The following is a 15,445-nucleotide window of genomic DNA, read 5'->3' as shown; positions in this document are numbered from 1 at the left end:
AAAGAGTATGGTTAGCAAGGGTGTTAGAGCTGGGTTCTTTACTTTTAGAGTGGAATAAGCTGCCAGGGTCTGTTGTGGGTGCTATGACGGTGAATGAGTTCAAGGCAAGGTATGATAGATACTGTGAGAATGTCGAATAGTTATGTGGACATGATGTTTAGGGCCTCCCTCGATGAGTATAAGGACTCCCTGGTGTCGCCCGTAATAATAATATATTAGTAGCCAATTTCAAATTTTTTTGGAAACCAGAAGTTTGAGAAGATTCCTCATATCCCATCCCATGGATAAGTACCAAGCAATACAATTTGTGTTGTGCCTGGCATGAATGTGTTTAAGCATTTTCTGATCACTTTCCTTGTGGTCATTTTCTGCAGATTTGTTATCTTTTATTGCACATTCTGTTACACATTTTAATAAACTTCTTGTCTGAATTAATGATAAAAGCCATCAACTCATAATGGAATAAACACAGCACAGAGAAATAGGTAAGCACATGTTTAATCAATCCAATATTTTGTTTCATGCATGTCATGAAGACATCTTCTGAGAGACAATATAAAATGTGTAATATGATATATACAAAACACACAGGCACACACACACACACACACGTACAAAGAAGTATGTGGAAGAAGTTTTGGGTTTTAGAGCATTGTTTGTTGGGGTGGAAGGTCTAAGAATTAATGTGTCTTAAATCTTTGGAAGTTTAACACAACCATATTTATTTAGATTAGACTGGTATTTTAAATTTGCTGCTAATTCAAAAAAAAATGCTTTTCAAGTTTGTATTTGCTGTGATGAAGCATAGTAGTTTTTTTTTTCATTTGATTCTGGCCAAAGATATCTAAGGCATGGTCAGCTAGATGTGACTGACCATAATTGTCGCAGTGAATGTATTTCTTGTGTTTTCCAAGCGATGTTGGCAGATCTAATGGTTTGTTTATTATATGACAAGTTGCATGAACAAGGAACCTTGTAAATGCTTGAAACCAAGAGAGAAGGGAGTAGATATTAGGAGAGCAGATAAAGGTGGCCTTATAGGGAATAGTAGGAACATTGCTATAATCTGTATGTTGAGCAGAATGTGGTTACGATAAGAACAACTGTTTTGTTAATCTTTTTTGGTGTTGTAACCATTTAAGAGTAAGGTATGGTGACTCGAGGAGAATTCAGCTGTGAGAGAAGCTTGGCTTGTACAGAGGTCAGAGGCTCTGCTAATATGAGTTTTAATAATACCATATTGTTAGGAAGAAGTTAAGTAAGTTTGTGCATGTGCCTATTCATGTGGGTAAGTTTTCTTGTCAACAGATTTTTTTTTTTTTTTTGAGACATTTAAATCTTAACCAAATTTTAAATGATTATAACTTAAATTTAGCTTTCCTTTTTCCTCAACTGAAGTATTAAGAAGTTTTTTTTTTTTTTTTTTTAAAGACATGAACTATTAGCAGAAGCAATGAAAGCTGGAACACCTTTTGCATTGTGGAATGGACCAACAATTGTTGCTTGGCTTGAGGTATTAATTAATTTTCTGTCTTTTTTTTTCTTTTCTTTTTTTTTAATTTTTTACAATAATTTTTATGAAAACATAATCCATATTATTATTATTACAGGAGGCCTCCATAGAGTCAGAGACTCGTTGAGGGAGGTGCCATATATCAGTCTGTATGAGGTTAAAATCTAGCTCTAATCCCTTTCTTGACTACATTCATTTTCAACTCTCATGGATGTCCTCTCCCCACCTCCATAAAATGAAAAATTCCATCTACTGGTATCATTGGGATGCTTTCAAAAGTTTTGTCTGCAGTCTACAAATTCTCAATCTCTCTTTATATTCTACATTCCACAGTCACAATATCATCTTTAACGCTCCTTTGCACCATCTCCACTATATCTGCATCATCCAGGTGTTATATTCAAGCAATAGCAATTAGGGTAAAGGAGTAGCTATAGTATTCAACACCAGCTACAAAAAACAGCATCTTGAACGATAAGCATCTCAAGTAGAGCAATGTGGGCAAATTTCAAAATGGAAAATTTGACAATGAGACATATCTTTTGTGTGGCACACAAAAGGGTCTACTAAGAAGAAGTAGTTTGAAGTATTAGAGAGGACAGCTGATATAAAGAAATTGAAAAATCCAGATCTTATTGCAAACCTTAACAGTAGATTGAGAAATGAATGCAGACATAGAATATTTATTATTCTATGCCTGCATTCAAAATGAGGAAAGCTAATAACAATGGAAGTACCTGTAGATTTCTGTTCGAGACATGAACTACTTAAATGTAGTGAATTTCGAGAAAAAAGACCAAAAAACCCCCCTCCACTTCATTCATAAGAAACAAAGGAAATGGCAGAAAAACATAACTGATGACAGAGCACAAAGGATTGGAAGGAACCACCATACATAAAACACACAAACAATAACACAAAGAAGAACAAATGCAAATAATAAGGGGAGACATATAGTTCACCCACAGTTTGTAGATCTCTGCTTGGGTTCTTGCCAAGAATAGTCGATTCATGCTGAAGGGAAGAAAGAAATGAAGGATGTACGAATTGGTCGCCAACACACTAAATCACGTGCTTTATAGGTAAAATTTTCCAACTGTTATACAAGCAATATAGTTAACTACAATGATCATAAAAGAAAAATTAATTTTCCGACGTGTAATAATAAACAACTCATCCCACAATACGGACAGATTACCCTAGTATCGGAATGGATTCTCCTCCTGTTGACATGTGCAGAAGTGTCGAAGGGTCTCAAATCTGTGGGCGTACTATAATAAGAATGATATTATAAACATTTAATCTGGAATTATCATTTAAATTTTGAAAACTTATAACTCTACATATTAGATTAAATATGTGCAATCTATACAGTTAAAATATAAAATAACCTGAAAACTTCAGCAGTTGGTCAACTTTATAATTGGTCACCTCAAATAGAAAGGAAGAGGAGATTGACTAATGCAATTGCTGGTCATCACTTGTGTCCCTTCTCTCTTTGTAACATGGTGACCAATTTTAAATTTGATTAACTGCTTGAGTTTTTTTAGTTATTTTTGATTTTAATGGTACACAACTCATATGTAGCCTATTGTGAAAATTTCAGTTAAATGATATTAATTTAACATGTTCAAGCCATGCACTAGACACGTTCTATCATATTGTACTTGCCCATGTGATGGAACATGACAAATCATTACATGTACTTGTTACAGTAGTCCCACCCTTATCCGCAGGTGATATGTTCCAAGACCATGGATGCCCGAAACGAAGGATAGTACCAAACCCTATATTATTATTATTAAGAGAGACCTCCAGGGAGTCAGAGATTCATTGAGACAGGCCACATACTACACACATCAGCTATCATACTTATTCTTGAATTCATTCACACTGCTTGCACTCACATCCAATGGCAATCCATTCCAATCACGCACCTATATATCAGAATCGCAACGGAAACTAGGAGACCAGACCTGTGCACAATAGTCCAAGTGAGGTCTTATCAAGGCCTTGTAAAGAGGCAAAATAACATCCTTATCTTTACATGTGAACGTATGTTTCAGCATTGCAATTATCTTTTGCAATCTTTGCCACATGGCCCCTGAACTTCAACTTCCTATCTACTAACACTCCAAGATCCCTAGCCTCATCAGATTCTTCTAGCCTAATCCCACCAATATAATACGACATTGGATATCTAATCATGCCGAAGTGAATGACTTTACGTTTGCTAACACCTATTTTCTCATGCCCACAATTCTAGCCTATTGAAATCATTCTGCAAGTACTGCATATCAGCAGCATTCCTTATTACCCTACCTTTCTTTGCATCATTAGCATATAGCTGTATGTTGCCTGTCAAATTCTTCCCAATATCGTTTATGTACAGATTGAATAACAGTAGACCAAGCACTGATCCTTGTGGTATACCACTTGTTATTTTAAACCTTGCGGACTCAGATCCCATATACCACTTTTTGATATCTGTCAGTTAGCTATCCTCTTACCCATGCTAATATTCTATAACTTAAACCCATTTTCTCCAGTTTATGCACCAGTCTACCATGTATTCTGTCAAAACCTTAGCAAAATCAAAAAGTATCATGGTGTATCCATTCCCCCTTGTCTAGTTCAGTGGTAACATTATTATAGAATGTGAGCAAGTTGCTAAAACATGACCTTCCCTTAGATCACATGCGAAATAGTTCTGCAATAAAACGGAGATTGAAGTGGAATTTACAAACTGGTATCTCGTTGGGAAAGAGTTGTAGAATGGGAAGGTGCTTATTTTCATGAATAAAACATTTTATGAAAATTTCTGTGGTTCTTTAATTTTTATTATGAAAAACCGTACAAACTTTTTTGGTTGCTTGATACATCCTAATAAGCTATTTCAAAATAATTCATAAGGGAAGTTTATTGTAACAATTTCCAAAGTTTATTCTTTCATTCCAAGAAAAACTTCTAGTTTTTGAGTAATAAAAAAGGGAAATAAGATATTGTGAAGCTTTATGTAAAAGCTGCTTTGCAAAATTTGCCAGTAGGCCATTTATATGATACAGAATTTGTGATACCATATTACAAGATATAAAATTTTCTTTTGGTAAATGAAATGAAAGAAAGTTTATGATTACTTTATAAAAGTAACAATTACTCTGGTGTGCATGGTGGAGTGTGCATGCACACAATGCTTGATTACATAAAATTATTGCAAGTTTAGTGAATTTATTGATAATTACAACTCATAGGCAAATTTTTCTTCTTATTATGAAATTTATTGCAAATTTCATAATTTCAAATTATATATATGGAAGAATACAGTGTTTTTCACAAGGATAGAAAGGACAAGAAGGGAGGGGTTGTGCTGTTGATGATAGCAGGGGAATTATGTCCACATAAGACAGACATGAAAGAGGAAACTAGTGGCAATGATTATGAGGCAGCATGGTGTAACACGGAGGTTGACAGAAAGACATACTAAGCTCGATGTCACTATAGGTGCAGAAATGTGGAGGGTGGTGATGAAGAAATGTATAAACAACTTGGATTAGTGCACACAGGAAGGGTAATTATTATTGGTAATTTTAACTATGGCAGTATAGATTGGAATGAAGAGGTAGCATTTGAAAATAAGGAAAATGAATTTCTTGAGAGATAACTATCTCAGGCAGCACGTAAAGGAGGACACATGAGGATTGAGAGTTTTAGATCTGTTTGTTTCATCAGAGGATGTAATTGTAAGTAGGGTTCCACACTTTGCTCCATTTGGTGAAAGAGAGAGATCATGAAGTGATCACCTGGGTTGTGGCTAGCCATATGCAGACTTTTGTGAGGAAAGATTATATGTGGAATTATAAAGCTGTGATCATGACAAGCTTAGGACACAGCTTGCAGCTATAGCACATGGAACAAGAAGTTGAGCGGTAAGGAAATAAATGCTGCTTGGGAACTTGCAAAGAAATGCATATCAGCATCAATGTGTGAATGTATTCAAAATGGTGAATAAGGTAGGTGTAAAATGGATCAATGAGGAGCTTCAGCATGAAATCTGGAAGAAGAAGAATACTTTGGAGGCAGTACAAATGAAAATGCTAATAATCAATTCCATGTTACCAATCCTCACCTTCTCATGGTGCACCCTGTTGGGTATCTACCTAGATGCTGAAGGAACGAGGATGGGCTGGCAATTTGGGATTTAGCCTACCAAATTATATCCTTATTGGCTTAAACCAAAATACAAAATGATGGTACAACATGACAAAATTTCATGCCGGCTGGGGCATTGCCCGGTTAAACAAGGCCCCGTTGTTTTTGTCACGGAACCAGGGTGAACAGCGAAAAGTCAGCTACCGGAACAAATCTGAAAACACACCCCATCTCAACATCACCAGAATTAAAGATCGGTACTATCAACATAAGAAGCCTGAATGGCAAAGAAATGGAGCTAGCTGAGGAATTAGATAAGTACCAGATTGACATAATAGGGGTGACTGAAACAAAAAAGACAAAAACTGGTGAGATCTTTTTGAGCAATGAATACAAAATATTATATTCAGGTGATGACAATCAAGGAAAAGAAGGAGTAGCCATAGTATTCAACACTAAATATGATGCTAATCTTCTTGAATGGCGGGCAGTCTCAAGTAGAGTGATGTGGGCAAATATCAGAATGGGGAATTGGACAATGAGACTTATTTGTGCCTATGGTCCCACAGAAAGTTCTGCTAAGGTAGAAGTGGAGGAATTTTTTTGAGTCTTTAAAGAAAGCAACTGACACAATGAAAAAGGAAAAGTTGGTCCTTGTTGGGGGATCTAAATAGCAGAGTAGGAAATGATTGTCAGACTCAAAAAATTGTTAATATTTTGGAAAAGTTTGGAGAAAAGAGCAAAGCTAATAACAATGGCAAATACCTGTTGGATTTCTGCTCAGGACATGGACTGGTTATTACTAACACCATGTTCCAACATTAAAATGTGCACAAATTCAGATGGAGAGAAGAGGCAAGGAATAACAAAAGTCTCATTGACTATATTATTGTTGATAATGATGTTTTCTCCCAGGTGCAGGACAGCAGAGTGTACAAAGGATTTGAAATTGGAAGTGATCACTATTTAGTCTTGAGCAGGATAAAATTGAATTTCATATTGAAAAGAATAACATGTAAGAAAGTTTTAAAGCGAATAAAAGTTGAGCAGCTCTGAGATGTGAACTGTAGACTAAAATACACAAAGATTATTGAAGAAAAAATGAAACAGTTTGAGAACAGGAACCAAACCATGGAGATTCAGTGGCAAGCCTTGAAGAAAACCCTGATTGATTCAGCCAGAGAGGCATGTGGTGAGGTTGTCTGCAAGGATAGAAAAATCAGAACTCCATTGTGGACACAGGAAGTTAAAGAATCAGTAAAGGAAAAGAAGAAAGCATATTAAAAGTTCCTGGGGAATAAGTAAGCTTGTGCTCCTAGAGAATAGAGAGACAAATATAAGAAAGCTAAACACTGTGTAAAACTGGCTAAACAAAAGTCATGGGAGTTTGGCAAGAACATGGAAAATAAATATCAAGAAGGTGGCAAAATATTCTGGCAGTTGTTGAAGAAGCTTAGAAATGGAGGAAAGAGTGCTGTAAAAGGAGTTAGAAATGATAAAGATGACATGAAAACAGGAGAAAAAGATATCCTTGAAGTATTGAGTAATTACTTCAAAAAATTGCTAAATGAAACAAGCAGTGATAGCACAGTTGTAAAAAACACTCAGCAGGCATACAGTCAGGAATACATATCCATACTTGAAGTAGAAAAAGCCATCAAAGCCTTGAAATGTGGAAAGGCAGCAGGAGTAGATGATATTCGACCAGAAATGCTGAAGTATGGTGGTATAAAAATCTTACGGTGGCTGCAATGCATAGTTCAGAAGACCTGGACAGAGGGGCAAATTCCTGATGATTGGAGTAGAGCTCTCATAGTACCCATATATAAAAAGGGAAATAAAACTGAATGTGAGAATTACAGAGGTATTTCCCTACTGAGTGTTCCGGATAAGATTTATGCCAGTATACTTGAGAAACGGTTGAGAAGAATTGTGGAAGAAAAGCTTGGTAAAGAATAAGCTGGATTCAGGCCAAATAGAGGCTGTGAGGATCAGAACTTCGCTTTATGACAAATAGTGGAGAAATCATGGGAATATAAGAAAGATCTGTATTTAAGTCTTGCTGATCTGTAAAAGGCATATGACAAGGTGCCAAGAGAGAAGCTTTTCAATACGCTACAGTTATATGGTGTCAATGGGGTATTATATCAAGCAGTACTTAGTCTGTATTTGAGTTGTAAGTCAGCAGTTAAAATTGAAGGAAGTACAGGAATATGGTTTAATGTATGTACATTAAAGGATGTACATTATCCCCTCTGTTATTCATTATCTATATGGATCACATTATGAAGGAAAGTGGTATTAAACATGAAATTAAAATTGGAGATGTTAATGTCAGCTCTTTGTTTTATGTTGACGATGTTATACTTCTAAATAAATCTGCTACAAGTCTGCAAGATTCTCTGATTAAATTGAATAACTGTTGTAATAGATATGGTATGAAGGTCAGCAATAAAAGATAAAGACAATGAAAATAGGCAGAATCATTGAAAATGTCAACTGCGTTGTGAACGGAGAACCTGTGGAACAAGTAAAACATTTCAGCTACTTAAGCACGATTTTTAGTGAAGATGGTAAATTAAATATGGAAATAGGCAATGGAATCAACAAATCTGGTATAGTAGAAAGTCAGTTGAATAAATTCATATGGAATAAGAGAGAAATTAGTCGGAACACTAAATAAGCTGTATACAAGACAGTATTCAAGCCAATTTTAACTTATGGATCTGAGAGCTTAATCAGAATTAAAACACTTGACCAAAGACCAGAGACTGCAGATATGAGAGTCCTGAGAAAGATTCGAGGCGTGAACAGATGGCATCAATGGCAACATCATATTAAAAATGAGGATATTAGGAAAGAACTTCATATTGTCAGCATCCAGGAATGTGTTAGCAGAGCTAATCTCAGGTGGTATGGTCACTTAAACAGAATGGGCAAAGAAAGATTAGCAAAACAAGTGTTCTCTGCCAGGGTGGCAGGAATACGACCCAGAGGAAGACCAAGATATAGGTTGATTGATGCGGTATAATGTGCCTTAGACGATAGAAATATAAGATCTGATAATGTTGGAGTCTTGACAAGTAACAGACTGATTTGGAAGAAAATTGTAGATAGGAAGTTAGTAATGATGTAAATTTTTCATGTAGTACTTTCATATCCTGTACATCCCTTGAGGATACATGGCAGGAATTTGATGATGATGATCAGTTACATGAAGAGTAAAAAGAACAAGCCAGGAGAGTGACTCAGTTAATAAGGAAAACAAAAGTGCAGCATGAGCAGAAATTGGCAAATCATGCAAAGAAAAAACCTGAAGATATTTTAGATATATGGCAAGAAGAAGGAAGAAGGATCATGGTAAGATGAAATTAATGGATGAAAATGGTTGAATGGTAACTGCTGCAGAACACATTGTTGAGGCATTCAGTGATCTATTTATAGAGTGTTTAATCGTGTTCAGGAAGGAATCATGAGGAACTTAAGTATAGAGGACATAGGAGAGGATGCCTTAATTGTGAGTGAGCAGAGGAATATTTGAGAAAATAAATAGCCTTGATATTAATAAGATGATAGGATTTGATGACATGACACATCTTAAGTTGAATGGTCCAGAGAATTGGCCATAGTACAGATTCCAAGAGAGAGTTAAGGGGGGGGGGGGGTAAATTGTTTCACTGCATAAAGGTGGTGATAAGACTGTAGCTTTAAATTATAGACCAATCTGTATATTGGGAGTAATGGTGAAAGTACTGGAGAGATTGGTGAAATGGGTTGATAACAGCAGTATCCTCTGTCGTTATCAGCATGGGTTTGTTAAAAAGAAATCATGTTTTACTAACTTATGTACTAAGACAAGGTGACAGGGGAGATGCATATACAGTGATGTACTTGGAGTTTGAAAAAGCTTTTGACAGACTGCCACACAACAATCTGTTATATAAATTGGAATGGATTGGATAACAGACTTCTGAGTTGGATCGGTGACTGGCTATCATTTAGGTATCAGAAAGTTATATATGGAGGTGCAGTATTCCAAAAGAGGAAAGTTATTAGTGTTGTACAGCAGGGATCAGTTTTGTTGCCATTGTTGTTCAATTTGTATGTGAATGATATTGGGATGGGTTTTACTAGTGGTCTGTAGCTGTTTGCAGATAATACAAAATTGGGGCAAGCAATGTACAGTGAAGCAAATATTACGGCTTTACAGGAGGACTTGAATAGATTGCATAAATGGACAGGTAAGTGGAGCTATCAGTTCAATGTTACAGAGTGTAAGGTTTCAAATTTTGTTAAGCAATGATGGGATGCAAAGTATACACTTGGTGGGGAAACTTTGAAGGAGGTAGAGGAGATGAGAGATCTGGGAGTGATGGTAGACAAGGACTTGAAATTCATGGGCCACATTGCACAAGTTGTGAAGACATCACATCGGATAATGGCAATGATTCAGAGGACCCTGACATGCAGAAATAGAGAGGCCATTGTATAAGGTCTTGATCAGGCTTCATATGGATTGTTGTGCACTTATTTGGCTACCAGGTTTTCATGGTGATGTTAATATGTTAGAAAGGTCCAGAGAAGGTGGTCAGTGTTCTTTGGAATGTGGAATACGAGGGCAGATTGAGAGAAATTAAATTGCATCATTGGCAAACAACTGGATATTTCCTCTTAAATTTGTATAATGAATAATATTTTTTATATCACTGATATACAAATTAAACAGCAGTGGCCCTCCAATACATCATAGTCATCCACCTTCTCATGTATTCACTTCAGTGTACTGCTATATGATATCTGTAAGCTTCATATCCTGTTTGTTCCAGTTTATGTAAAGAGAGTTCCATGTAGTATCTTATCGAATGCTTTTGCAGAGTCCACCAGGACCATTCTGTGGTTATTTACTTTATCCAGCTCAATTGTTACTTTATTATACAAAAGGTGAAAAACCATGCAGCAATCCCCTCCCCCCCATAAGATATATTCCTATTCATCCATTCCTGAATTCTGCCTTTTAACAACTTCTGAAATATTGGTTGGTCTGTAATGTGCTGCATTTTATGCAACAGATTTTGTCTACTTTCTACTCCCTTGTCACCTTCTCAGAGATGAGATTTAAATTAAACAATTTGATCAAAAGAGCTGCCATTTCCCTTGTATATTCTCATAATACATGGGCTGACATCCCATCTAATCCCATGGCTGTATTTGCATTAAGGTTCTGCAGTATCCTAAGAGCACCTCCAGTTCATCTACCTTACCTTTATTCTCATCAGTCAATGTTATATCTGTTAAAGTTATCCTTCCATAGTTGTTCTTTTGTTGTCTGTAAAAAGTTATTTTGTTATGTGGAAAAGAATTCTTTGGAATGTTGACTTCTTTTAGCTTCCTGTCATAATCTACTTTTTTGCCTCCCTTATGTCGGTCACTCTTCTTACCTGTGCCTTATACTGCTCATGAGTTCGCTGATCATCACCTTTCTCTTGATATACTCTTTGCAACTCTTTTTGCAGCTTCCACTTAATGATGCTACTCATCTAACTCCTAATTATTCTCCTGATTTTGGATATGCAGTCTGATATTGCATTCTTCAAACACTCCTTGACTTTCTTTCATACACTGCTGACATCCCCCCCCCTCAAGATTCTTGCAGTGCTCCAAGCTGCTTCTCAGTTTGTCAAAATCATCTGCTTTATAATTCCACATATACCTCTTCTTAATTGAAAATTCTGCTTGTTTGCCAGGCAAGACTGCATGAACCCCTCTCCCTATTCACTACCTTGGATACTAACAGGTTCTCCAATGCACTTACCAGATCTAGCACTCTCAGACTTCTAGTCCATTCCATTAAATGCTATCTCAAGTCACACTCTCACATGCACAGCTCATCATACCTTGACTTAAATGCATTCACTGTCCCTGCACTCACCACACTCTCCAGGCAAAAAGTTTATTCCTCATCCAATTCGGTTCACACCGACCTTATACAGCTTCCAGAGATGGCCTCTCGTTCTCCCCTGTCTCCAGATATTTTATGAAAAGTCTCATCCATGTCTTCCATGATGATTACTCACTGTGCTAATTTGCCAGCATGCTACCCACAATCTCCCTTGCACTTCCAGATCAGTAACAATATCCAACTATTTGTTTCACTTTTTTTTTTTTTTTGGACTCTTTCTCAAACCACATAGTCACAAATGTGCTTTGTATCTTTGTCATTCAACTAAACTCCTATTCTTTTTGGCTTCAATTCCTCTGCTGTCATTAGCAACCCCATCCTGTTCTCTCTGAAAATACTATACTCGTTGTATTCTATCCTATGACAGTATCATGCTCCATCAACCAAATCTCACTAATGTCTATAATTTTTGGCCAACTCAAACTAACCAATGCCCAGAAACTTCTCCTTAATCCAAATGCTTCTGGCATTTGTATACATAAACTACAATGTCTACTTTGGTCTGCAACGGCTTGCACACACTTCATGTTAACTACTATCCCACTAAATTTCAGAGCCTTGGGAGTTATGTTCAACAATTTTTTTCCCGACTACTTGCCTAGGATGCCTGCACATACTACTTTGCATTCTCCCCCTCCCTCCATTCTATTCTTAACACCTAACTGCAAATACTCAAATACAAACTTTATATGTCATTTTGTCAATGAAATCACACTCCACACCTTCTCCTTCTCAACTCACCTCTATCAAACTGTTTTAGCAGACTCGCAATCTTTACTCTCTCTCTCTCTCTCTCATCAAGATATCTTTCATATCTTCTTGCATTCTACAACACTTCTGAGTATTAAACTTATATCTGAGTTATAATATCATGAATTATGAAAACCACTTGCCAATTTGTATAGTACTTAAAAAGGCTGTAGGTTCATTTTCTCCTCCCCCCCACATACACATCTTGCAAGAAATGATAGTCAATTGCTAGCTCCTTTTTCAGTCATGAATTGGATATCTATCTCAATGGCTTTAACAGGCCTTTAAGGCCCACAACCCTCCAAGCATGCTTGGATTTCGTAACCGAAATACGAGGATAGAATGGTCATCCCTATGCCTCGAAGTATTCTTAGCTGTATCCCTGTGTGTTCACGGGGGCCTATTTGCCTGCTTGCAGGATGAAAAAACCCCAGATAAACTGGGGAGAAAAACCCTGCAGTCCACGCCCAAGACCGACTAACTTGGCTATGGCTGAGGAAGATCCTTCAGCTCCTCACGTCGTTGACGGGAATCGAACCTAGGACACTCCTTCCCCAGTCATATGGTTGCGAAGCGCAAAGCCACTAGGCTAACCGCACGGACTATGAATTGGATATGATGGTTGAAATTAATAATTTTATCTAAAAAAAATTAGTTGACTTACTTTCAGAACACAAGTAAAATACAGTAATCTACCATTTATCTGACCTTCAAAACAATAACCCTTTAATTAAATTAAACTTGCCAAGAAATTATATTTTTGTTTAATCCTTTATCCAAGTGTAAGCAAACAAAGTTTGTGCATGAAGTATCTTTACAACTAAGCTACTTCTGTATAGAGCAGTGATGGTGAACCTTTTTACTCAGGTGTGTCAAACATCTTTTTTTTTTTTTAAATATTGACGTTGTTGATGTGCCACTTGCATACACATTATAAATTTAACTACATAATCATAGATGGTGACTTATACATATCATATTAGGCTATTTATTTAATAGGACATTGATATAAATTCTATGAATTCATATTATACAATTAATTTAATAAAGTGAAATTACAAACTTACATTACATTTAATGACTCTTCTGTTGCTGAGTACTGGTAGAAAGTTGCTTTACAGAAGGGCTGTAGTGTGTACATTTTAATGCTACACAGGCAGTGCTCAAATCATTGCTCAATCTATTTCTCCCTTTCGATTTGATATTTAAGGCAGAAAATAGAATTTCACAAGAGTATGTAGAAGTTTTTATGCTAAGTTTTTAAGTTATCATATGATTATGCAGAAATTATAATGATTAAGAAAGAAAATGTAAACTTAAAATGCTCATTGTTTATAGGCTAGTTACAAAATAAAATAGAAATAAGCTAACTACAAAATAAAATAGAAACAGGCTAACTATAAAATATAATTCTTTCAATGAACCGAAACCTACCTTTGCCTTAACGGAGAGCGATCTCACACGATTTATCGCAATTTTTTCATCAGAATACCAACCTCTTTCAACATCCAAGGTGTGTCACCAGAAACCCTCAAGTGTGCCAGTGCTGACACGCATGTCATAGGTTCGCCATCACTGGTATAGAGGCTGATGACCTCACATAATTTGCCTTCGTATCCCATAGTACAATGCGCACTTCCTTTCAGACGTGCATATTGCTATGCATTATGGGGAAACTACTACCCAGACAGGTTTCCACCTTTATTGAAGTCTCATCAGTGGGAATCAGACCCAGAAGAGACACAAGGTTGAATTAATGCAGAAGTCATATACTTCCCATATACAAATAATGAGAAGATGTATCACTTTATTATTAAAATACTCTAGATCAGAGAAGTTGCAGAAAGTAGTTTAGTCTTGAAGATAATTCACATGCAGACTTTGTTTGCTTACTCTTGGATAAAGGATTAAACAAGAATATAATTTCTTGGCAAGTTTAATTTCTAACCAATTGGAAAAACATGTGTTTTTATAATGGTGATACACCTTTTCACTACTTATATATGAGAAATGTATGATTTCTGCATTAATTCAACTTAGTATTGTGCACAGCATAGAAATATGCACATCTTGAAAGGAAGTGTGCTTTGCATTGTGGAATACTAAGACAAGTGATATGAAGTCATCAGCCTCTATATATACAAGTAGCTTAGTCATAAAGATACTTCATGCACAATGTTTGTTTGCTTACACCTGGATAAAAGATTAAACAAGAATATAATTTCCGCAAGTTTTAATTTCTACCAAGTGGAAAAACTTTTTACAACCCTTCAATTTAATCAATTCTTGTATGTCAACCGACTTCTGGTACAGCATCATGTAACTGTACTTCAGTTATCAGAACAGCAAATTGTCTTCCCATTATCAGTATTTTAGCTATTTAGGCACAGTTTTTTGTGAAGATTGTAAATTAAATATGAAAATACATAACATAATAAGCAAAGTTGTAATGGTGTGGAATCAACTGAATAAATTAATTTATGCATTAAGAGAAAAATTAGTCAAAACACTAAACTAAACTAGCTATATACTAGATATTGTTCAGACCAATTAAGTTATGGATCTGAGGGTTGGGTTAGAAATAAAACAGTTCATCAAAGACTAGAGACCACAGATATGAGTGTTCTAAGAATTAGCAGAATGAACAGATGGCATCGGTGGCAGAATGATATGAAAAACAGAAGATTTAAGAAGGAAATTGATATTGCTAGCATTCAAGAGTGTATGATCTGGGATTCTCTAAAAAATATACCAAAGTAGTCCAAGATAAATATTCAGTGATTTAAGTCAAGGTTGCATTCTCTCCAGCTCCTCATTCAGCCTACACTACAACCCAAAACAAATATAAGAAAATCATCAATAAATCATAAATCAAAAAAAATCATAAGGGTCAAATGCAGTAAGTTTGCTGACCATTCAAATGGCAGTCAAGCCTTCTAACCCTTACTGTTGGGTGTAACTTCTACATTGTTATTTCCGCCTCTCTTGCATCTTAATGGTACCATGCTGACATCACCCAAAAATTAGGCAGACCTCTTGATATCAGTCTTCTCCTCCAATTCTTGTATAGACTA

At 36.0% G+C, this 15,445-nt stretch overlaps 1 protein-coding gene across 10 annotated transcripts in view; it reads left to right on the top strand.

The window, feature by feature from the left end:
• Positions 1-15,445, top strand: part of LOC150092673 (liprin-alpha-1-like) — a 778,236-nt gene that overhangs the window by 698,910 nt on the left and 63,881 nt on the right. For all 10 annotated transcript variants that reach the window (XM_090414522.1, XM_090414524.1, XM_090414523.1 and 7 more), the window contains one exon: positions 1,432-1,513. In XM_090414522.1, coding sequence (XP_090270648.1) covers positions 1,432-1,513 — 82 coding nt within the window. The remainder of the gene's footprint in view (positions 1-1,431; positions 1,514-15,445) is intronic.

This window comes from Typopeltis vanoorti, chromosome 25 (assembly GCF_054136105.1).
Source record: "Typopeltis vanoorti isolate ZY-2024b chromosome 25, IOZ_Tvanoo_1.0, whole genome shotgun sequence".
Lineage (NCBI taxonomy): Eukaryota > Metazoa > Arthropoda > Arachnida > Uropygi > Thelyphonidae > Typopeltis > Typopeltis vanoorti.
This window is presented reverse-complemented; position numbering and strand designations above follow the sequence as displayed.